This window comes from Tachypleus tridentatus, chromosome 7, assembly GCF_004210375.1.
Source record: "Tachypleus tridentatus isolate NWPU-2018 chromosome 7, ASM421037v1, whole genome shotgun sequence".
Lineage (NCBI taxonomy): Eukaryota > Metazoa > Arthropoda > Merostomata > Xiphosura > Limulidae > Tachypleus > Tachypleus tridentatus.
Window position 1 is genome coordinate 19,880,828 of NC_134831.1, and position 27,255 is coordinate 19,908,082.

General features: G+C 33.4%; 1 protein-coding gene across 1 annotated transcript in view; it reads left to right on the forward strand.

Moving 5' to 3' along the window:
- The window catches only part of LOC143255249 (uncharacterized), an 89,272-nt gene extending 64,576 nt beyond the window's left edge, over positions 1-24,696 (forward strand). The window contains exon 2 of the mRNA XM_076510615.1: positions 20,268-24,696. Coding sequence (XP_076366730.1) covers positions 21,242-23,911 — 2,670 coding nt within the window. The 5' untranslated portion in view covers positions 20,268-21,241 and the 3' untranslated portion in view covers positions 23,912-24,696. The remainder of the gene's footprint in view (positions 1-20,267) is intronic.
- The last annotated feature ends 2,559 nt before the right edge of the window (positions 24,697-27,255 follow it).

Below are 27,255 nucleotides of genomic sequence, written 5' to 3' on the forward strand. Positions count from 1 at the left end.
CAGTGTCTTCTTTTATTCAGTCAAGAGATTTGAACTCTAATGGAGTAATGATGTGTAATAAAGAAATTTCTGTACACTGTGGCGATTAGAGGAAATGGCAGAAAAACTAAAAATAAAAAGCAACAGAAGCAGCTCAGACTCGTATTAACTTTAAACGATGGGATTTAAAAACAGAAAAGATAGCACATTCTAAAAGTTTTTCAGTGTAAATTTTCATTTTTAACATATTTTCTTCAATATCCCAGCTTATATATTAGATATAACCATGGAAGTTATATCCATAAACTTCTCGGGTGAAGAATCCATTAGGAATAATACCAGTAATATCAATTATAAGCCATCGAATATTTCAAGAGAATTGCCAAAAATTTAAGATATCTACTTTAATCATCACAAAATATTCCCTATCCTTCTTAATAACCATCCTTCTAAGCCAGGTGGCAATAATATCTTGGTAGCTAAACTAACATGTATGGCTTTAGGAAATCTCCTTATAAGATTTGAAACACTATGTATTGATAAGCATCTTAAATTTCAAAATGGCAAGCAGTCTATTTCTAATACCTGAAAGGTGAACATTTTTCTGGTTTAATAATTCCAGATGAGAACAGTAGAGTTAAAACTAAAGTAGTGTGTAATAATTAATATCTGTTGTTTTTTTTAAATACTCCATCAAATTCATGTAAAACGTTAAAGCATCTAACGGAAGTGGTAACAAGAGAACAGAAATTTGGAAACTGAGAAATGTGTATCTAGCCTAATTTGGAATAATGAAAAAGCATATAAAAATACTTTGATCCATCTTCTAGCTGCCAAGAAATATGTATTTCACCAGGTGAACATCATCACCCATAATACTGATGTTATCCATAATCCAGACCTTCCAAAGTGTGAAGTTGGCTGCAGAGATAAAAAAGAAGTGTCACATTCCAATAAAATCATGCAAATAGGCGATTCAGTAAGAGAATCTCTGCTAACTTTCCATGTCTTATATAGTCTGGTCAAGGATAGAACTCAATTAATTCTGTTCGGTAAAATATCCAAAATATTTGCAAGATGTAAAACGTTTCCGAACAGAATTGTAGAAGAGTTCAATCACGCAAAGTTCAACTAGGAAGCCATGTGTGATGAAAAAAGTGTATGGAACAAAGACCTGTTCCCCTGTCGGTGAAATAGAGAACTATAAAATAAAGAGCTACAGTTCCTTCCAGCATCAGTCATGGCTGAATTTGATGTTGTAACTCTTGTCTATTAATGAATCTGAAAGAGCTCATATTGATTTGAGAAAGACACTTGGCACTGTCTATAAATCTGCCTATAATATTTCAAAGTTCGTTTTTACTTTGTCTATATAGGGAGCTTATATAAATAAGTTCTAACAAAATCCAAGTGTATCTACAAAATTACAGTGAAGGTTAATAATTTGATTTAACTTTTATCAGAAAGCAAGCAGTCATACAATATATCCTTCGACATAACCAGCTGTGATTACCAACTGGTTACTGTACAAATGAAAAAAACTATAAGTTTTCTTTTATAAATTATGAAGGCACAATATTCTTGACGAACAAACAGAAATGTCGTTGATCAGCTGCAAAGTTCCACGTGACACTTCTGTAGAAAGTCTTGAACAACTAATCTACAAAAGTAGCACAGATTTTGCAGATCAGTCCATTAAGACATTCTTCACAAGTTTCACGATAAACATTGTTTTTTCGTAAAATAAATCGATAAAAATCTTATAATCCAAGCGCTTTCTTCATTTTCAGGGGTAAACTGGGAATGGTGGTGTAACTAAATTAGTGATATATAAATGGAGCTGAGTGACATCATAAAGATTACCTGAGTTTACAGGAAGTGTTTTTGTGTATTATTCTGTGTACTGATTAAAGTGTGTGTCTCATTTCTGGTGCAACACGGCTGGAAAAAAGAGAGTTATCTAAAAAGGTGTTAGAGATGTTTAGCATTAGAAATGGTCTGTAAAAATGAACCAACATGTTGTTAAAGTAAAGTAAAGATGACTCAGGGAGATTGAATGAAAAAGACAGGCATGAAAAAATATTATAAATAAATAGTAAGCATTAGAAAGATCAGTATTAAACATTGAGATTTCACATTTCATAAAAATAAGCTTCCACGGGCACAGCGGAATGTCTACGGAGTCACAGCGCTAGAAACCGAGTTTCGATATCCATGGTTGGCAGAGCACAGATAGCCCATTGTGTCGCTTTGTGCATAATTCCAAGCAAACTCAAAAAATAAATGAATATTAAAAATTACTTTCTGACAATAAGCAAACTAATGATTGAAGATCATTGATTTCAGGATCTATATTTATTCCACTAGGTTGAACAGTATTTAGACTAGCAATCCAAAAAGCTTCTTTTATCTTTCCATTAGTTTTACTTTAAAGTTAATTTTGTTAATAATGAGAATAGCATTGTTAGTAGAATGACGGTTTTGGTAGAAGCGTTGAGCAGCATGGAGATATTTTTTCGGTGTTAAAGAAGACTTATGGTTGTTGAAACGTTCTCTAAGAATGCTTCGTATCTGTCTTATGTACTGCCGATTGCATTTGTTTACATTGTATAAGGTGAATGGTAGTCTGTGTTTCATAAGTGATTTATTTAGAAAAGTTTAAAGTTTCTCTCGTTGTGATTGTCAGAAAAAGAGCCAGTGGCTTTTATGAACTTGTGGGTTAAAAAATGAGCTTTATCACATGGATCATAACCATTCTTTGGTTGGGTTTGGTTTGGTTTGGTTTGAATTTCGCGCAAAGCTACTATACGACGGTTATCTGCGCTAGCCGTCCCTAATTTTGCAGTGTAAGACTAAAAGGTTTGTTTGTTTTTATTTCGCGCAAAGTTACACGAGGGCTATCTGCGCTAACCGTACCAAATTTAGCAGTATAAGACTAGAGGGAAGGCAATTAGTCATCACCACCCACCACCAACTCTTGGACTACTCTTTTTACCAACGAATAGTGGGATTGACCGTCATTTTAGAATGTTTCCACAGCTGAAAGGGCGCGCATGTTTGGTGTAACGGGTATTTGAACCCGCGACCCTTAGATTACGAGTCGAGTGCTTTATTCACCTTTATTTGGGTGTAATTCACTTTTGCTTGGACAGAGATATTTTTTAGATTTCTGCTTTTCCGGCAGAAGACCATAGGAACTATGGAAAATGTTTTTCGTAATCTTTCTGGTGTCCAAGTTGGAATTGCGTGGCTGAGACATGTTGCATTCGCGCTTAGTAATAAATATATTTATTCTATGCTTACAGTATTTCACGTTTCTACGACTTTTGAAGAACTTGCTGTTGGGGAACCTTTGCTTGTTCTTCATGGCTATTGATTACCCAAGTTACATAACTACATTTTATTTATTATTAATTTCATGAATCACTAAACCTACACTTCCTGAACAATATTGAGAATGATAATATTGTAAATGAAGTAATTCTTATTCAATTCAGTTTTTATTGAAGTTACATCTTTCAAATACGCATTCTCAGTGGCACAGCGGAATGTCTTCGGACTTACATCATTTGAAGCTGTATCTCAATATCCTTGATGAGCAGAGCACAGATAGTCCATTTTGTAACTTTGTGCTTAATTTCAACCAAATAAACGTGTTTTTATTAAACATATGCAATGCCATCTATATTTGGAAATTGTAACAACTATGTCTTTTATTTTAGTAGTGTATAAGCAAATTACCTTCTGTGGCTTATTTAGAAAATCATTCACCAAACACTTCTACTACAAGTCATAATTTCCTCTTAAGCCTAAACATGGTTACGCACTATAGAAACTTGAAGTGCTTTTATTTCTCAAACGGAGTAATTCCATACTTTCTAAACCAATTAATCTAAATAAAAAAACTTTTTCTTCATTCCAGAAGTTGTGTTGTTGTTTTCAGTAAAGTATTCCTTGCACTTCGTAGTAAAATATTCTTGGCATCTTTAACAGCAGAACAAAAATAAACATAGATGCCATACCTAAAAAACAGTCGTTTACGCGATAGTTTTGGTTTTTTACATTTACATAAGTTTACTACAAACAAAATATTTAAAACAAAAACACTATGCATTCATATTTATCAACAAAATAAATCGATATTTCCTCACTTTTCAAGTTATATTAATAAAGCTAGCTACTCAGTGGGCTTTCCGTGTTACGGATATGTTACAGTCACTTCTATGAAAGAATATTAGTAGACCTATAGCGAAATTGTTCAACCACGTAGAGTCAAAAACACAGCATTTCGAAAATGAGTGCTTTAAACGTTCAACACAAAAACAGAAAAAATCTCGCAGCAAATTATTTAGGACAGGTGGTGGTGTTTTCCTATAGCAAGCCCACAGCGGGCTATCTGCTGAGTCCATCGAGAGGAATCGAACCCCTGATTTTAGCGTTGTGAATCCGTAGATTTACCGCTGAACCAGCGGGAAACATTTAAGACACAAACGAACATCGAAGCAACATTCCAACCTAATCACAAGCAATAGAATAATCTTATGAGCAAAAATAAGAATTCAGTCTGAAAAGATTGTAATGAAACTACACTTACCTCCTGATGTTGATAATAAAATAAGAAACAAAAAATTGAAGACCACGAAGATTCACGTCAAAAGTTTTCTATCCTCTAGATTCTAGACACATAACCAACTGCTGTTTATTAGAAATCTAACATAAGAAACTGGAACCAGAGCAATTCCATTCTTTCATGCCTGACATGGCCAGGTGGCTAAGGCGCTCTACTCGTAATCTTAAAGTCGCAGATTCGAATTCCCATCACACCAAACATGCTTGCCCTTTCAGCCGTGAGGGCGTTATAATGTAATGTCAATCTCACTATTCATTGGTAAAAAGAGTAGCCCAAGAGTTGGCTGTGGATGGTGATGGCTAGCTGCCTTCCCTCTAGTCCTACACTGCTAAATTGGGGATAGTCCTCCTGTAGCCCTGCGTGAAATTAAAAAAATACAAAAACATTCTTCCAAATATGAGCCGAGTCTATAGATACACATCCAATTGACTTTTGCGTTTTGGCAGCCATTGGATTGTGTAAAGTTTTCAATATGAATAGTCTAAGACAGGATTTGCCGTTCATCATAGTTGTTTGTTAAAGTGGAAATTATAAAGATGGATAACAGCGCATATTCGAAGACACTCCCTCTTGTTCTTGTTAGGTTTTTTGAAATAAAAATCTGGTATATCTATGGTTATAGTTCCACCATTAACATGAAGATGACAAATATACTTAGCGTTAACTTGTTAAAAACACTAATAAGAATACTTATTATCGCATGTAATTGTAAAAAAAGTAACAAACGTATTTTTGGTGACTAAGTTTCAAATGATTCTGAAATCTGCCTACATTTCTCAGTATTTGTTTTGGTATAACTACGAAAAGTATAATTAAACGTGTGCTGAATCAAGGTCAAACAGTCTCGCCTAACAAACATATTAGGTGACGTTCTCTATTTCATTCTGCTCATCCAATCACAAATACCTACATGTCTGGTTCATTCTTCTCATCCAATCAGAAATATAAACATGTGTTTCATTCTGTGCAAGCAGCAACACTTTAAAATATATTTTTATTTTGCTGCTATGTATTTAAATCATGTTTATTGTGACTGTTTATTCTATCAGGCTGTTGCATATGAAATGTCGGATTTTTTAAAAGAAACTGTGAAACAAGTGCATCTTTTGTTGTTTAATTTTTTAATCAAAATAAACACTTTAAACTCACTATATTTCTACCAACGAGTTGTAAGTTTATAAATGCCAACTTTGAAGTAATGAACATCGTTTGATGCAATGAAGTCTTCGAAATCACTTTCAACTGACCTTAAATTTGAAAACTTTTTTCCTTTAAAAGAATTTCTAAATGATTAAAAACATGATAATCTGTAAAGGAAAGCTCTTGTTAATATGATGGATGAGGTAAAGTTCGTTTTGATTTTGGATAATAACACGTGAGACACGAGAAAGAATATTGTAGTATTGTCATAAAGCAGTACGCGTCCACTGCATTTGATTGATTGATTGTTTGAATTTCACGCAAAGCTACTCGAGGGCTATCTGCGCTAGTCGTCCCTAATTTAGTAGTGTAAGACTAGAGGAAAGGCAGCTAGTCATCACCACCCACCACCAACTCTTGGGCTACTCTTTTACCAACGAATAGTGGGATTGACCGTCACAGTAATAACGCCCCCAAGGCTGAAAGGACGAACATGTTTGCTGCGACTGGGATTCGAACCCGCGACCCTGAGATTACGAGTCGAACGCCTTAACCCACCTGGCCATGCCGGGCCATCACTGCATTTGAATATTGCTGGATGTTTTCGTGACAGCTTTTGATACATAATTCCAGATTCACTACAACATTTCTCTGCTGTGATTGTTTCCTTTAGGTTTAAGAATGAATAATGGATCACACCTGCTGACGACTACCAAACACTGACCATAAGCTTCTTAGGGTGAAGAGCTGGTTTTGGTGCTTCTTTATAGTCAAGCCACTGTACGGATCGTCGTCGATTGTCATAAGGAATTAATTTTTCAGCACAGGTGACAATTCTATGGATGAAGGGGTAGCTTTTGTTGCGAATAAGGGTGAGAATGAAATTTCAACTCGTCTCGTTTGATGGTTTTCAATCAGTTCGTTGTTAGGCACTCATTTATCGAGCTTTTTTACCTTACCAATTGTTTCAAGATGTCGGGAAACTGTCGAATAATAAACATAAGTTTGTAAGCAAGTTTTCTCACGGTTTCGCAGTTATCTAATTCAACTAAGGTCTTTATTTCTTTCTCATTAATGGTTGTTTGAGAGCGGCTCCGAGGGTCATTTTCAAGGCTTGTGTTACAAGTGCGAAATCTTCTAAACTAACGCTGTGCTATGCGCTCATTAGCTGTGCTATCATCAAATGCATGATTGATATTACGAGCTGCTGTCGCCTCATTGTGACTAAGCTTGAACTCGTACAAGAAAATTACACGAATATCTATTTTATCCATGGTGACAAAAGTAAATATAAATATGATTTAGTTTCTGAAATAAGAAAAATAAAGTGAGCTTGAACCACATAATATACTACATTATTCTGCTAAATGTACGGGAACCACATAATATACTACATTATTCTGCTAAATGTACGGGAACCAAATAATATACTACATTATTCTGCTAAATGTACGGGAACCAAATAATATACTACATTATTCTGCTAAATGTACGGGAACCAAATAATATACTACATTATTCTGCTAAATGTACGGGAACCAAATAATATACTACATTATTCTGCTAAATGTACGGGAACCAAATAATATACTACATTATTCTGCTAAATGTACGGGAACCAAATAATATACTACATTATTCTGCTAAATGTACGGCAATGCTTCTCTTTCAGCCACTAAAAACTCGAATTTCAAATTTGCGCATGAAAATCCGATATTTCATGCGCAACAGCCTGATATTACACAATAGACCCACCTCAGATATCTAAACTTGAGATCTAGCATTATAAGTCCACAGACGTATCACCAAACTACCCAAAGGTATCAGAACGAAAATTTTTACTTTGTTTGTTGAGGGTGGTTTTTAACGCAAGGCGACAAAATGGGCAAAATGTGCTCTGTCCACCACGAGGAATCGAGCCCTGGATTTGGCGTTGCAAGTCAACAAGTTTGCCGTTAACCCATAGATTAATATTTGTATTGGTTTCTCTGATAATTTAGACATAACCATAAATCACATGGTCAAAATATAAAAAAAAATAAACTCAACGTCTACCCGTTAAACGATACAAGAAATATTAAGAAAATATTTTTGTCACAAAAACATACAATATCAACTTAATTAGATTTTGCTCAAAACTTGCTGATGGGTCCAAGTTTTATGCAATTTCCGAACTCGCGCTTACTGGATAGAAGCATCTGTATATTTAATCGGCATGTTGTATAGTTAACACTGTCGTTTCTATCAGAAAATTAACTCTAATGGAATTGTCTAAATAAGTTTTAGCACCAAATATGGATCTCTTTGATTGAAAGCTTCTTTGTTTGTAGTTAAGCACAAAGCTACACAGTGGGCTATCCGTACTCTGCCCACCACGGTTACATGGTTTCTAGTCTTGCAACTCCGTGGACAAGGCAAGACAATGTTTTGAAATGATCTTTGTTTGTAGTTAAGCACAAAGCTACACAGTGGGCTATCCGTACTCTGCCCACCACGGTTACATGGTTTCTAGTCTTGCAACTCCGTGGACATGCTCCTGTGCCATTGAGGGGGATCTTCGATAGAATCCTAGGAACTTAGTAATGTTTGATAAAAATTTGTATGTACATATAACAGAAATATTGAAGGTTGATATTCAGTTAAAAATCTGATATCCTTTGAAATGATGTTTAGACAATAAGATCATTGAGAACAACCAAATATTAGTCATAAATCAGTAATTCCACTGTTTTAAACTATGTTTCTTTACAATTTTCAATTTTTCGGGAATCCATTTTATCTTTAAGTTTAACGTCACTGCTAAAATAGAAAATGACGTTAGTAGTATGTTTTGTAGAAATTTTCGACTAATTACACACAAGTATTCTTTTAGTTGAAACTAATGTGTTATGAACAAGGAGATGTAGAGAGAAACCTTTGCGTAAAATCTATAAACTATTCGTAACAGTTAAGAAAACAAAAGAAATTAGATTGATAATTCAGTTCCTGAATTATACATAAGGCTTCCGATAATATAAGAATCAAAACTGAATATGGAAACACACAACTTTATGTTATTCAGTATACTTTCAAATAAAACAAATGAGCCATTCATGGGAAGAAAAAAAAGATGACAGATGGCGTGCTATATTTTGACTTGTCGCAAAGATTTGTTAGAGCAATGCAAAGATAAGATAGCTGTTTGCCAATTTATTAATTTCATTCCACCAACTACTGAAACATAAATTGGAGAAAATATTCCATCTAGTGTAAGAGTAACAATATCAGGCCACGACCTCTATTATAATCACTTGAGTTTCTTTGTTTTTTAGCCAAAGAACCACGAAAGATATTATTCATGAGGTTACATCATTTGATGCTGGAGGAAAGAATATATAGTTAACAAAATTTTGACTTCAAAAGGCAGAGTTTCAATTATTTAGATGATAAATTGTATGAAAGATTTGGGGAAAACACTTGGGAAAGGTGAGATAACTTTTAATATTCTATTACAAACAATCAGCGCATTGTTCGCACACTGGATAAAAAGATATAACTGTAAGTAATGTTTCTGAAGCCAGCTGGAAATTATTTAAAAGAATCAGATGAAACAAAGAACTTAATACTTACACATGAAAGATGTTGATGATTGGAGTTGTGAGTACACTATCAGTGATGATATGGACAAATGATACTGAGTTATATCCAGAGTTATCTCAAACATATCAGTGTGGAGATGGAAGAAAAAGGTGAAAGTCCTATTCCAGTCCTAACTTTTCTACCAGTTGGTGCTAAACTAGTAAACTGATTATGCACTAAATCAATGTTCTCTATTACACGTAAATATTACAGCCATAACTTCAACTAAGGAGAAATCTGCCAGTGTGAGGCTAATGGCTATAAGTACACTATGGCGGATAAATTAACCGTTAAGATTATTATATCAGTTGAATGATGAAGATTGGTATAGTATTACAGATAAGCTAACCGTTAAGATTATTATATCAGTTAAATGATGAATATTAGTATGGTATTACAGATAAGCTAACCCTTAACATTATTATATCAGCTGAATGATTAAAATTATTATATCAGTTGAATGATGAATATTAGTATAGTATTGCAGATAAGCTAACCATTAATGTTATTATATCAGCTGAATTATTAATATTAGTATAGTATTACAGATAAGCTAACCGTTAAGATTATTATGTTAACTGAATGATTAAGATTATTATATCAGCTGAAAGATGAATATCAGTATAGTATTGCAGATAAGCCAACCGTTAATGTTATTATATCAGGTGAATGATTAAAATTATTATATCAGCTGAATGATTAAAATTATTATATCAGCTGAATGATTAAAATTATTATATCAGCTGAATGATTAAGATTATTATATCTGCAGAATGATGAATATTAGTATTGTATTACAGATAAGCTAACTGTTAAGATTATTATGACAGCTGAATGATTAAGATTATTCCATCTGCTGAATGATGAATATTAGTACAGTATTACAGACCAACTATCCGTTAAAATTATTATATCAGCTAAATCGATTATCCTTATTTCAATTTGATTGACTAATTCAGCGTCTCCCAAACATTTGTCATCCATGTCTTCTTTTAATGAATATGATTTTTTTCGCGCTCCTTCGTTTTTAAATGAGTGACTGACGACACGTAATACACGTGTTCCTACAGTGTATTAGTTAATAAATATTTGTTCTTCCATTTAATAAAACATTCATTGCTATTACTTTATAACTTACTAGAAAGATGATCAGTTGTTTTGTGCACACTTACGACGTACTAGTGCGCGCGCTCGTGTGTGCATATGTAAGTATCCCCACCCCCAAGTTCAATAATTTGGTTACGGTTATGTTTCTTTGCATCTATACTCTGTCCTACTTTATTATAAACTTTTGGTTTCAATTTAAAGCTGTAAGTATTTAATACTTTTATGGGGTCGTTAGAGAACTAGTAACAAAAGAAAGAAAGCATTATCTAATATTGCGTTTCATACAAGTTTTGCTTCCTTTACGAATATCCTCAGAAGTAAACTTTTTACAGTCAACTGATCCAGTTTAAAACGTTACTGATTTTAAACTGATCTCAACATTACTTTAAGAGCTCGCTTTTCCAGCTCAAAATGCAGTAACTTCATTACTTCTATGTGAATTGTAGTAATTAATTACAGTGAGTCAAAAACAACAAATAATTTAAGAACACGTTCAACCAATCATAAAGCTTTTGCTATGTGTGCTTATACCGTTAAATAAAACCGAAAAAAAAGATTAACGAATTACAAAATAATTTTGGACATAGTAATTATCCTCTTTCGCTCTGTAAGAGTAAGTTATATAAATATATAAATATAACCCGTACAACAAGAAGTCATTCATAAAACAGTTTCTTTGAAGACGTCCTGAAAATGCTTTAACAAACAACTAATTACTGAAACGTTAGGATTGTCCGTTTCAGTAATTAGTTGTTTGTTAAAGTCATAGATCGACATGAAGAGTATATCTTGTGACACTAGTGTTGATCCATAACTGAAAAGACGTATCTTGTGACGATAGCGTCGATCCATAAAAGAAAAGACATATCTTCTGACACTGGAAGTGATCCATAAACGTAAAGGCATATCTTGTGATACTAGTGCCGATCCATAAACGAAAAGCCATATCTTATAACATTGGGTTATCTAAATTCAATCTCTTAAGTTTCTGATGGATTCAAAATTTGTTTTAACGCAAAATTTTTATACAAAAAATTTGTTTTAACCCTAAGATTTTAATACAACAAAAGCATTATAGGTACAAACGTTTGTATAAAAGGTATCATGAGGTCTAGATTTGACCAAATCACATTTCTTCACAAACTCTTCTTCAAAATTTCTTGTCTGTCTCACTTTCTAATCACCCTAGCTTGCAGATTTCATAAAATATTTCAAACCCCAACAAGTTACAAATTGTCACCTTCTGATCGAGTTGCACTCCTCCTTAGACTCATAGCTCTCTTCCTTGTTAAAGAACTTCTACTTTCAATTACAGTTCAAAGTAGTATGTAAACCTAGCCTCTATTTAAAAACTTATTACGTCATTAAAATGGAATAACGACGCTCCTACCCGCTTTTATATAAGTGACTTTACTAAACTCTAGCCAACCAGCTATCTGAGACAAAAGAACTCATCATTCCATTTTACAAAAAACTGTCAGGCTCTTCATGGTTAACACATATCTTTAGAATTAAAACTATTCTAAATAACTTGTTTGTTTGTTTTTGAATTTCGCGCATAGCTACACGAGGGTTATCTGCGCTAGCCGTCACTAATTTACTAGTGTAAGACAAGAGGGAAGGCAACTGGTCATCATCATCCACCGCCAACTCTTGGGCTACTCTTTTACCAACGAATAGTGGGATTGACCGTCACATTATAACGCCCCCACGGCTGAAAGGGCGAGCACGTTTGGTGTGACGGGAATTCGAACCCGCGACCCTCAGATTACGAGTTGAGTGCCTTAACAACCTGGCCATGCCGGGCCTCTAAATAACTTTATCTAAGATGTAAGTGTGTCTTCAAGTACAGTTTATAATCATAGCTTAATACCTCGTGTTCCTAACACTTTGTTACTTGTGTTAAATACACAATAATATGTTCACTTTATAACTTTTACGTTTTAGTTGTTTATTTCAAATAATTCGGTTTATCATGGTATTATAGCATTATCTTATAATATTAAGTACAAGCGTAACATTATTTACAGATTTCACTATATATATATATATATAATTAGGTTATTTCGAAACGTCCGAAGCTTTCATATATTAAAATGTTTTTTTTTTTCACTTTATCTGTCCTTTAAATCTTTATTATTATGATATATTACTATATATGGACTATAGAGTGAAAAGTGCGAGTTGGTGAGTCAACACCTTTACATTTCCATAGCACCACTTTTTTACGAAACATATCCTTAATTCTGAAAAACTAGACTACTACCCTACCTTCCTTAATCCAATATTTCATATCAGACAAGAGAGTGCAGGAGATTTGATTCATTTTTCTTCTAGATAAGAACTCCAACAGCATAAAACCTCCAGCTGGCAAACTGTTCACTGCATTTCATTGATTATCGACCACGTTACTGCTGTTAATCAAAACAACTGTTCTATTTTGTCTTCTGAAATGTGTTTTTCGTTTGCCATCTGTTTTCACTGGGAGAGCATGTACTAGCCATGTAATCATGTATACTACTGACACACTACAAGATATATATATATGCGTGTGCTATAATCGAACTGCTGTTAGTTTTACATTATAACAAGAGAACAAGCTGGGTGTGTTCTTATCAAACTACTGTTAGTTTTACATTATAACAAGAGAACAAGCTATGTACATTCTAACCAAACAACTGTTAACTTTACGTTTTAACTAGAAAACAAGATGTGTGAGTTCTTATAACGCTATAAATGCATACGTTTAACTTGTATCCATCGAAAACTTTAGTAGAATCTTTATTGTTTTCTACAACTAAATAATTAATTCAGATCCAGCATAGTTTGTGAAATATTTGCTTTTTCTTTCAACATCCTCTGGTACTATTCGTGATCTACCAATAACAACAGGTCATAGAACCATTTGCCTAGTAGATATGCTCACCTTGGCTAAACCATAATGTCTAATAAGATTTTGAATAAGAAATTCGGAGGCTATTACAAACGTACAGAGATGTGGGAGTCTTTGACATGTTTTGTAACTTGTGGGTAGATTGAATTTTAATTTATAATTTTTCAAATATCGGTCCTTATATTGCTTCTTTAGGGTCAAAATATCATTTTTGTTATCTAGATCGGAACATATAGATTCACTCGGCAGAATTTTGAAACATGAGTGGAAAATATCTGGGTTTAAGCTGTGATGTGTGTTCACCTCATCATTACTAGCAGACACACTCTCTCCTATGATATCATCTCAGCCATACATCTAAATCTTATCAGAGCATTTAACAACAAGTGTACAACTAATCCTACATAATATAAGTCAAAAAATAAATTTTAAAATCGTATAATGCCTAAAAATGACATATATAATATATAAACTTTAGTACTACGCCTGAATACAAAGATTTAATTCACAGATATGTTCATACATTTATTTTCTTTCCTCTGTCTCTTTTTAAGTATTATACGACATTAAATAAACCATATTTTCCTTAACTACAGCCTTACCAGATGGTAAACTTCATCCTATCTAACCTATTCACGTTTGATATAAGCATAATGGTCAAGCATTGACTACGTTATGAAACCAACCCGACTAAACCCAATTTTAGGTAATATGCAGGATCTTAAAATGCGACTTATGTACGTTACATATTACATGTTCAAATAGATGGAAACAGAGTTAAATTGTAATTCTAATTTAGAAGTTAATAAAATGTCGATCTGTGTCAACTTTATAATATTTGCCAACAAACCTGACACACACAGTTTTCTTTCTTAATACAAATATTTTTAATATGCAAGCAATGCTACAATTTATAATAACGGTTGTTACGAATAATTATTACAAATAAAGATTTATATATAAAGGTTTTACAATCTTTCATCTGGTCTGGAAATGATTATTTTATCGAAGAGCGAATTAATTTCGACTGAATATCAGCACAGTACACTTAACTGGCAGCTAGCTATCCTTTCACACGTAAGTTTTTCCGACGAAATTATTCAGTTTTCATAGAAATACAAACGTTCAAATTTAATTCACTGTAATGTTTGTAATGTTCGAAATTTATAAACTTTCCTGGTCAAATATCTATAGTTTCCCGATTAATAAGCGTTTATTTTTGTTATAGTTTTCGAGGCTTATATTATACTAACTGTAGCAAACCAACAATATTAAACTGTCTCTTGTGACATTTCTAAGAAACTTACTGGTTAATAATCTAATAACAAATAGCTCTCGAAGTGAAATGCATTATAGAAACGAAGTTTGTTTTTGGAATTTCGCACAAAGCTACTCGAGGGTTATCTGTGCTAGCCGTCCCTAATTTAGCAGTGTAAGACTAGAGGGAAGGCAGCTAGTCATCACCACCAACCGCCAACTCTTGGGCTACTCTTTTACCAACGAATAGTGGGATTGACCGTCACATTATACACCCCCACGGCTGGGAGGGCGAGCATGTTTAGCGCGACGCGGGCGCGAACCCGCGACCCTCGGATTACGAGTCTCACGCCTTACGCGCTTGGCCATGCCAGGCCTTTTTATCACTTTAACCTTGTTTACGAAACAAGTGTGGTAAAACGTCTAAAAAGATATTAGTTGTTTGTCATAGATCGTTGAAGTGCCTACAAACGTGATACTTTTACAACGTTGTTTCTAAACTGAGAAAAACAACTCTAAGTAATTAATATTATTCACAAATTAAGAAAGTTTTTTTTACAGTTTTCATTTTATTTTATATTGAGAACTTAAATTATTATTGTTTACCTATTCAAACGCCTTTCATTTTGATCTTTTATCTCGTGTTAAATAATAATAGTTCAGTGTTATATCTACACAAGTTGAAGGTTGTTAGCTTGTGGTACATAATAATAGTTCAGTGTTATATCTACACAAGTTGAAGGTTGTTATCTTGTGGTACATAATAATAGTTCAGTCTTATATCTACACAAGTTGAAGGCTGTTATCTTGTGGTACATAATAATAGTTCAGTGATATATCTACACAAGTTGAAGGTTGTTAGCTTGTGGTACATAATAATAGTTCAGTGTTATATATACACAAGTTGAAGGTTGTTATCTTGTGGTACATAATAATAGTTCAGTGATATATCTACACAAGTTGAAGGTTGTTAGCTTGTGGTACATAATAATAGTTCAGTGATATATCTACACAAGTTGAAGGTTGTTAGCTTGTGGTACATAATAATAGTTCAGTGATATATCTACACAAGTTGAAGGTTGTTAGCTTGTGGTACATAATAATAGTTCAGTGTTATATCTACACAATTTAAAGGTCGTTAGCTTGTGGTCCATGATAATAGTTCAGTGATATATCTACACAAGTTGAAGGCTGTTATCTTGTGGTACATAATAATAGTTCAGTGTTATATCTACCCACGTTACAGGTTGAAAGTAAATCCATATATTCTCAAGCTTACGAAGTCTTGGAAATCCTTTAGTTACACAAGACCTAACAGACATAAGTTAATGTATTTTGTAGCTTTTCACAGGAATAAAACAAAATCTAAATTCTCTTTCTCAGTGCAGCATAACTATGATATTTTTCATTAGAAAACACAGCGATAAATAAATGGACAAAACCCAAAAAAAAATAAATATCACATGAAACCGTTATTTCTGAACTATGACTACAACCTGAGAACAACTTAAATAATGTTAGAAAGCAAACAGCTCACAAACGTTTCCACTGAACATCTAGTCATTCAACTAAAAGTGTCGGCCCAATGCTTACATGTTAGATTATATATAGATTTAATATCCAAACTACCCAATTAAAATTAAATTCATTTCCATTATAACTCAATTATTACAACTCATACTTATAACTATTAAGTAATAGTAGTGTTCCAGTCAGTTATCTTTATTTCGTTGCTTACACACGTGTAGTAATAGCTTCAGATGTTGTAGAGTTCGGTGTTCATTTTTAGCTGTTATTTCAGTTATTTTAAACGTTTTTTTTCATTTAGTCTTTAACTATTTTGTTTTTGTATGTTGAAACTTTTACTGATTGTAAAATATAGACTAGTGAAAACGAAAGTAACGTGAACATATTACTCATATATATTTCTATAAGTCATTTTTAGCCCTCCCTACTTTGACAATTTTTTTAGTATCACTTTCCACAAACGATGAGTTTTATTGACATAATAGACCCATATCTTAAATGTCCTGATGAAAAACCATTATTGTGTCAGTACCGAAATGTAAAAAAATGTATCACACTAGTTTCCACTCGACTGATATAGTCTGTTTTACTCTTCCCCATCCCCCGTGCGTTAACAGTTTATTTTTAAACCTATTTCGTTAAAAAATACGTAATGCTAAAAGGCGATTCTTTGAAAAACGTTTGCCACGAGAATAAACCATAAGTTGATGGAATTAATAAAACAGACTTGATGGAATTTTTGAAACAGATTTCTCGGGAAAACGCGACTCAAAAACGTGTTCTAAAAGAAGATCATTCTGGCATTTCTTTTATGTCCTGTTTAAGTTATGTTCTCAAATATATATTAAAGCCAAGTGGACCTGAGAATTATAGATTCTTACTCTGTTCACGGAATATTCAGATACGTCCTCACATACGCTGCTAATACAGCACTCGTTATTATATGTGAGTCATCACATACACTAATATAACACTCATTATAAATTTGGTTGTATAAAAATGTTTTTAAACATCTTTTGCCATATTGTATGTCAAAGCAAGTAGTGTATAATAACTAGATTAAATTGTCTTATTTAATAAGTATCATAAATGTTGTCTCAAAATATAAGTGTGGTGTACTTACAGTCAGAACTGAGCACTTTTACAATACCAACTGCCATATTTACTTATATACACCTTTAACAACCAAATAATAAACTTTCAAAAGTATTTGAGAGACATCCTTATGTGACAAACAAACCATACGTATTGAAAAACTAGGCAGAGTAGATACACAAAAAGTCACAAAACCATAAATTCCTCAATCTCACTGACTGACTTACATTGTTAAATGCTTCTAGCTTTGTAGCAAACAGATTTATCATAGTTATAAGTGAACCAACAGAACAATAACACAGGAACCACGTGCTTGTGCTAGCGTTTTTCTTAGCTAAATATCACTAAAAAATAAGGCTAATTGACGTACACTAGGTAATAGCTTGAACATGGACGCCATTTTAAAATTCGTACATTCCTTCGCTTTCTTCCTGGGCTGAATAGATGTGAACAAATAAGATATTGAAGAGGGTGTGATATTCTCGATCTATAGCACTTTGTGGCCAAATCTGGAAATTGTGAGCAGTATAGGGGATACTAACGTGGAGTGAGCTCTGAGAGAAGCCTCATTATCTAGACTAGTTGCCCGGCATGGCCAGGTGGTCAGGCCGCTCAACTCGTAACCTGAGGGTCACGGATTCGAATCCCCGTCACACCAAACATGCTCGACCTTTCAGCCGCGGGGGTGTTATAAAGTTAAGGTCAATCCCACTATTCGTTAATAAAAGAGTAGCCCAAGAGTGGATAGGTACTGATGACTATCTACCTTCCCTCTAGTCTTACACTACTAAATTAGGAACGGCTGGCGCAGATAGTCCTCATGTAGATTTGCACGAAATTCAACACAAACAAACAAACAAACAAATCTAAGCTAGAAAACAAGCTACTCACTTTTGCTAGAAGTGTATAATACATATTGTAAGTTAAATCATGTTTCTGTTCTTGATGCATTTAATACGTAACGTGAGAGTTCACAGCTAGTTCGAACTGCTACAAACAATTTTTGCTGTTTGTAAACCTTGTTTAGAAATTGGTATTTCCAATTTTCCTTCGTGGAATATTACTCAACGTGGGGGTGTTACAAGCACTTGGAAAGTTAGCTCTGAGTGCGAGGTTGAAACGGTCAGCTTTTCTAGATGGGCACTCGTACATTACAAGCAAACTATTTAAAATGCTAATTATTTCGTTGAGCTTGGGGTGATCACTAAATATTTTCAGTTGAACTACAATTACATCCATTGTATATGGATTTCTTCCAGTTGTGCTCACGTGATACAGTAATTCTGTCTGTCTGTGGTACAAATTTTGTCAAACAAGTCCCCTATCCAGTTGAAACTTTATTTCAACACCTGTTACCTAGTGGTATACTTTACATGAACAGGTGCTTTTTTCTTTCATAAAAACAATCTAAATTGCCACTTTTACCTACATTTAGTTATTACCTGAAGTAGTTAATTAAAATGATCAACTAATTTATCACATACACACAACCACAACTCACCCTACATCACCCAGAAGATATATGTTACAGAGTGTGGGTGTTCACATGTGCAGCAAATATGCGCACTCAAAATGTGTACACACACCATAAGTGACGAAAATGTACGCCAGAAATACACCATTATTCTCACATATCATGATATCACTGATGATATACATATAGGATATAAACACAAATGAATGAATGATGAGTGACATCATGTCACCTTGAATGAAAAAAAAGAACATAAACAAGTGGAAAAATATTTTTTTTTAATTTAAAATGTAGGAATGAATGCACCAAAAAGTGAGAAAACAGGGTAAGAATGGGTATGGTGTAATAAACTTTATTCTGTACTATTTTACAAGAGGCGTATCCAATATCCGGTCCATGTCTACTTTTTTTTCTTTGTTAATGATAGGGTACAACTTACGGATACATATAAAAGCGTTTCTAGTGTTCTTCTACTTTTGTATGGACTGAATATGTGACGTCGATACATATAAACGTCTTAGGATTTCTCATCTTTGTATTTTAATCCACTTATATAGCTAATGTATGAATTGTTGTTATCTTCTCATGCAATACGAAAGGAATAAATTGCCTTGACAAAACAATACAGCAACCGGTCCTTCAATTTTGGATAATGTTTCGACAAGACAAAAAATTTTATAAAATTAACAGTAATTTACAAGGAAATAGAATGTGGTTAATCTTAAGTCTCAGCTTCTGTATGAGTACTCTCTCAACCCCCTGGGACAGCAGTAAGTCTACGGACTTACAAAGCTAAAATCAGGAGTTCGATTCCCCTCGATGGATACAGCTAATAGCTTGGTGTGACTTTGCTATAAGAAAAAAAAACATACTATATGAGCAAGCTCTTCTTAATTTGTATGCTGTGTTTATCATTGGTGGGCAGAGCACAGATAGCCCATTGCTAATGACAAACAAATAAATTTCAACATGCCTAGTGACTTGGGGTGCTATGAACGTTTTTTTTTATAAATGGTCTTTAAATCTGAATCATAAAATTGTATATCTTGGTATTTCTATTCAATATTTAAATTATAATATTTATTTTAATAATCTAATATATACCAAAAGAGAATAATGGTCCAAATATAACAAAAAGATAAAGTCATAATTTCACTTAAAGCAACGAGAATTGCAATAACGCGTGTGTGTTCTGTTGTAATGTTGTAACAACACTGCATCTGGATATCTGCTGTGTTCCTCCAAGGAGAACCTAACCCCTAATTTTAACGTTGCAAGTCTGAAAAACTTATTGTTGTCACATCGGGGGACTCTAAGAATGCAAACCAACTAAATTTAGTAAGATGTTATTTTTGAAACATAGATGAAGCTTAGACAATGAGTTAAGGTTTAATAATTCTAAAAAAGTGCTAGAAAATGATTTAGAAATTCTATAGTGTAGATTGTAACCCGTATATATATATATATATTTTAATGTTTTATCTTTTTACAACTAAACAGTTCTACTTATGATCATTTTACATTTCGTTTGTTTGTTGTTTTTTTAGGTGCAGTTACAGAAAAAGCTCAAAGAAAGAGAAAGGAAAATCCTCTTAAACAAAAACGTGCAGAATTCAAAGTGTAGCATTTCGTCATTGTATACAGCAACCCAATTATATTGAAGAGATTAGCGTTGGTCTTGTATTCGACAGTAGTCTACCCGAGATATTAACCTATCAATTTGGTCTGCAAGTGTTTTTATTATTGCGTATATATATATATATATCGATTAACAAAAAAACGATGTTTCTAGGATGGCAAGAATCTCAGTAATATAAGGTGTTTAGTATCTACAAACACATCCGTCATGGTTTAATGACCCAGAAGAAACGTTTGTAATTGTAACAAACGTAAAGAGCAAGAGCAACTTTCCCAGAATACAATATATCAGACATTTCATTAATTCATTTATTAAATGAACTGTGATTGGCAAATACCCCTGTGAATAAAAAGCTGTAGGAAAAGGTAATTTAAACGAAAAATATGACTTAACTAGAGAAACATTCGGATGATCCTCGTGAGATGTGATGAGAACAATTTGATTATGAGTAAAAAATACCAGATAATAAAACATAACAACTACAAAACATATTGTCTAATCAGGTTTTCTGAACTTTGGACACCTACTCAGTAAAATAGTACCCACTTACTATCGAAGCTAACTGCAAGTCAATAACATTTACAATCTCAACTTAAGAATGCAGAAGATAATAATTGTTACGAAATTGAAAACCGAAACCTGAGAAATATTAACATTTAAACTACTGCACAATATGGTGTATAATTGATACTCCAATTATAAAAGCATTTCAACAGATACCCAATTTAGTTATTAATGAAGTATCTGTGGTCTAAGAAAGTGAACAAACAGTAAGGTTTGTGCAATCCTAAAAAAAAACTGTCGCAAATATGTTTTATCTTAAAGATTAAATTCTACATAAAATACCAGAAATCTGTGACTTGAACTTGAATAACCATCACAATGTTGACAAATCAAACTGGAGGACTGGGAAAGATTAAACTGTTGCATTTGATTGCATACTGGTACGTCATGGTAGTAAAGTATTCATTGGCATGTCCAACTGCATGTTTTTGTGATGAAAGCTTCCACTACGTAAAATGTATTGGAAATGGACAGTGGGAGTTACCACCTGATATTCCAAAAACAGTCATTCGCTTAGAGCTTCGAAACTACGTAGTTCCATCCCTGTCTTCTTCACATCTGGAAGATCTGGTACGGTTACAAGAGCTCAGACTTCAGCAAGCACAACTACAAGTTATTTCCAATTATTCCTTACTGAATCTTCAGACTCTACAACGTCTGGATCTTAGTCAAAATCTGCTCTCTGTTTTAAGTAGAGGAGCTTTTGATGGTTTAACGGCATTACGTTACTTGGATATTTCCTCTAATGTTCTTATTTTTATTGATGAGGCATTCCGAAAATTATCTTATGTGGAACAACTGAACCTTAGAGACAATCACATTCCTCGACTTACTTCTAAAAGCTTGTCAGGATTAAGGAAGATTCAACATTTAAATCTAGACTCAAATAATATATCTACAATTAAAATAGGAACCTTTCAGTACTTAACAAATTTAGCTCATCTAATTTTAAGCAACAATCCACTTACTACCTTACATCGTTTGGACCTTTTTGGCACCAGCCTTCAGTATATTGACATCTCCAATATTGGAATACAACGTGTGCCTCAGAGTTTAACTCGTTTCGTTCGAGACCTAAGATTGACCAAAAATAACATTACTTATATCAGAGCTGGAGATCTTGACAGTTACCATCATCTTAGACTACTTGTTCTGGATGATAACAAAATTAGGGAGATCGAAAATGATGCGTTAGGGCGACTTGAATATTTGAATCGGCTATGGTTAAACGGTAACAAACTAAGCTCAATTCCTGTCAACTTACCAACTTGTTTACGAGCTCTGTACTTGGAAGAAAATAACTTGAAAAAAATATCATCTTTTAGCTTTCAAGGACTTATCAATTTGGAGCAACTATTTCTTCAAAGAAATCAAATTCAACAGCTAGAAGAATGTGCCTTCTATGACCTCTTTAATTTAAAAAGTTTGGACCTTCAAGCTAACAAGATACAAAAATTAGCAACTAGAGTTTTCGAGAAACTCACTCACCTTCAAACTTTGGACATTTCTCAAAATGATATTAAGATAATGGAGCCGAGATGCTTCTTTGGGTTAGGAAATCTCAGAACCCTTCAGATTTCCCGTACTTCTTCCTTCATCCACTTTGATGAACAGGTCTTTGATACGCTGACGAACCTGCACACTTTAGAGTTGTACGACAGTTCCAATTTTTCTCATCAATTGTTTTATAACACTCGAGCACTCCATGGTTTACGCAATCTCAAAGAACTAAATATTATGCACAATAACTTGGTCAGCCTTCGCTCTGACTTTCCCTCTTTCTTTCCGAAGTTAAGGATTATAAAAATGAATGGTAACAACTGGCACTGCAACCGAGCTATATTGTGGCTTCAAAGGTGGATCACTGCATCAAATATCCAATTTTATCGCAGCTACGACGTTCGTTGTGCGTCTCCATTAGAGCTGCAGTTCAAACCGATAATGCTCCTCACAGAAAAAGATCTAACAATTACACAGGGAACATTTTCTACAAAACACAAGACAGTAAATGTGAACCATGAAAAGCAAAATACCAAATATCAACCACTGATAAATAATTTTCGATCTAATACAACCAAATCTTTTGGAAGTCAAGTCCCTGTGTTTGGTAAATTTGTGTCGGTAAAGCTAAACAAAAGTCGTCTTGACACATGGATAAGATCATTTGAGTCAAAAACATCTGAAAATAAAGAAATAGATAAAAAAGCGTTAGAGCAAACATTATATAATGAAACTCTTACTTCAACGCTTAACAATTTACCAAGTAATTTGCTTACAACACCAATTATGTTTAATATCACAACGCGTATCAACCACAGCAACACAAATATAAATAGCAAACATATCCAATCAGAAACATCAAGTACAACAGTAACAGTTTCTGGCAACACTGAAATCTCCAGTTTTAACAACATTACTGCAAAACCACCTGTTCGTATTAGTGACCTTTCAGTATCGGCAAGCAAAGTAACGTCAGCTATTTTTGATCCAATAAAAAAATGGACAAATGAAAATCCTCAATTTTTTAAGGAAACTCATGACTTACCTTCAACTCAACAAAATCAACAGCAGTACCCGATTACCAGTGCACATAAGGGATCCAAAGATCAAACCAATGATTCTAAAACAGATTTAATAATATTATTCTCACTGGCTGGAGGTTTTTCTCTGGTAACCTTAGGATTACTAATACCATTTATTATATGCCGCCGTCATTACAAATTTCTTTGTAATATAAAAAAATGCCAAGTCCGAAGAAATAGTAGCATTTTATACAATTCTCAAAGAGACGAAGTGTCTATACTGACAGTATCAGATGGGACAGTGAGACTACAAACAGACACCAAACACGAAATGAGAAATAAATTGTACTCTGTCGTGGAAAGCGATGACACGTGCCAGAATCTATCAAAATCATCGCTTCCTGATCCTCAATTACAAGAGTTGCTTCCACAGACACTGAAACAAAATGGTCATTTTCTTAGTTGAGCTCTTACAGTTAAACCTATATAGCAACAAGGAACCTTTCTTTCTTCATTCGCTGGCTTTCCATGCTTGGTGCTCCCAAATATTCAATATATTTCCACTACTTTAGTAGTGAAAACTTAAAGTGTCCTGCTCACAGCTAACCTCTGGACATAATAAAAATATTATCCAAATACTAATACTAATGAATTATTCTGGAATTGTTATTTTTTCGATTGTTTAATGTTTTGTACGAAATACACCGAGTAGTGTATTAAGGTAACCTTGTAAAGCTTTTTAACTCAAGAGTGTGCGTCAGTCAAAGGATAATCGGGCAGGCTTGTGTGGAAAAAATAGTTCTGCTGGCACATTGTTGGAAATCATGAAAATATTTTACTTGTACTTGTGTATGATAAAACTTCATACTAATAAAGTAGTAAATTAACAAACATTGATTTGTAGGCACGATCATATTTACTGTGGAAAATACACTACAGGATTTGACGATACCTGAAGAGTATAAACTAATCAAGGTACTGTCGAAATATGGGGTGTATTTTCTACAGTAACTATAATTGTCTTGCAACTCACTGTTTGTTAGTTTACTACTAATGGAAATGCTTCGTAATTGGAGTGATGTTATCATTTAATGATGTTAAAGCAGTTACAACTTGCGTAACAACAAATATGGAACTGTTTATTGTACGTTAATGTATATACCAGTTATCAAACGAAAAGTAACTTACAGTGTGTACTATAGACATTGGTATATTGTATCATGAAAACTTGATAATTAAAATTCAGTAAAATGGTGGCTTTAGCGCATTTATTTTTACAATAACAACAAGGTACCGTCTAGATTTTCTGGTGTAAAACAATTGTGAATTATACGAGGAACCTTTGCGCAAGTTTCTGGTGTCAAACAATTATTTTTATAAGGAGAAAATTTAGCATAAACACAAAATGAGCTGTTTAATATTTCAGAAACGTTCCTGCCTGTTTTAAAAAAGCAACCTTTAATAACAGGTAGTTAAACAACGATTTATAAGAATAAGTAAGAATTTTCTTGATGATAGAATATACTACACGTTTCAACGGAACATTGGTCTGTCAGGTTGTTTTACTAGTTCATTTATATTTTCTTATTTTTCCTAACAAAGAACATATTTCATTAAGTGTGTTTATGATTAAATTATCCTAATCAGTCATTGTTCATTTGGAATATTATACTGCTATTAAATAAATAAATCTAAATTAATCTCAACAACTAGAACTAATTTTTGTTTTTAATAACCACATTATGTACTCTGTTATCAAGCTACTTACTGTATCTCAGAACGGCTGGTATGGGTATTAACACTTTTAATAATAAAGCAGAGGACAACGTTTCGTCCTGCCTAGGTGATCTTCAGGTTTCTCGTCATCAAGCTATTGATACAAGTTACGATTTGTAACTGATATATGTAATATGGATATTAATTTATATACATATCATTTATTCGTAGTACAGTAAGCTCACATATTTAGTAGATATATAGAAATTAACTCAACTTGTTATTAAATTCAGTCGTTTCTCGACTTAGCACTCGAAAACTCGTTTGCTTCAATACTTTTACGCCCCTCGCTAGTACAACGGTATGTCTCGATATTTACAACACTAAAATCAGCGTTCGATTCCCCTCGGTGGGCTCAGCAGTTAGCCCGATGTGGCTTTGCTCTAAGAAAACACACACACACACACACACACACACATTCAATACTTTTAAGCATTATAGATAATCAAGAAAATTGATTGTATTTATACTACTATAGACCTCTAGTGGTGATTTATTAGTGGAAGCCACAGACCGAGAAACTGAGTTTGTAAATTATCTTGAAATTGTGAGACACAAACATCTTTGATACAAATTCAAAAGGACTGTTTTTGTTGGGTTTTTTAAATCAGGAATGCCAGTCATCTTAATTTATGAGCATATACGTTGTTGTTTTTACATAAGTATTAAAATGTGTTGCATATTGAACGTATACGGTAGACACAGACATAACAAACAATTTTTTTCGCTTCTGTAATTTAGTATAGGTATGTTCAATATGACTAGCAAGGTATGTGAACATGGGTTAAACGAACGGGTCAAAAATCTTATAGTTCAAGAATGAGTTGTTCTAAATTTGGAGCTATCAAGCAAAAATAAGGCAGTTCGTCTGCAGCACCTGCCGCCTCAAAAATTTAGCCTGGCTTTGAAACTGACCTACAATTGTATACATCACCTTCACTGTGCTTTGTGTATGAATTGTCTGTTTGTTTTAAGAAGTTGTGCACAAAACTGCACAGGAACCATCTGCGCATAAATTTCCCTCATTTTGAATTAATAAACTTGAAATAAGGCAAAAAATTCAACAGCGCCAACCGCAAACTATTGGATTATTCCTGTATGACTAAAAATCTAGATTTAATCATATAGTACCAACAGTCCCAAAGTGAAAAGTATATTTTTATGAAGACATCATACAATTTTGATCTACTAAACATAGATAAGGCAGTTAGCTTTCAGCATCTGCCGTCTCAAAGGCTTTGTGTAGCTTCAAATAATGTATTTGATTTGTTTTTAATTTCGTGCAAAGCTACCCACGAGCTATATCTATACTAACCCTCCTTAATTTAGCAGTTATAAACAAAAGTTAGAAGGCAGCTAGTCAAAATCACTCTCCGTCAACGCTTAGGCTAATCTTCCATCAACAAATTGACCGTCATATATATATATATATCATTAACTGAGTATTAAAGTATACAGTTAACACTGATAACATTTTAAAATTATTGACGTATTCGCGATCCACATTTGGCCTCTTCGCTTGCTATTTAACAAAAACATTCCAAACGTGTTTTACTAGTTTCATGTCTGAAACTCAATTTACGCAAAAAAAAATTACGACTTTTCATAATAATTGTTTTCAAGATCTTTAACTTTTATCTGTGTGACCTAAATTTTTTTTAAATTACATTTTTTCTCATTTCGCTATCAAAATGTACACTGTTATGAGAATCTTCTAAATTTAGTTCATGTGACAGTGAGAGTTGCACCAGAAATGTATTAGTACTATCACGAAAATAATTATTTGTAAACAGTTAAAGTCCAAATAGTCACTGCTGTATAAAAAACATAATGCATACAAACTTTCTTACCATTGAGATAAAAGCTGGTGATAAGCTTGGTTCTGTTGACTATCGTTAGACAGCTTAGGAATCGTCCTTCAATGTACGTTAATCATACGATTAACAGTTAGCTCTGTACCCGTTCATTTAAATAGAACCATGTTTCATGCGATATAATTTTGTAACAGACAAAACCACTGTTTTATTATTATCG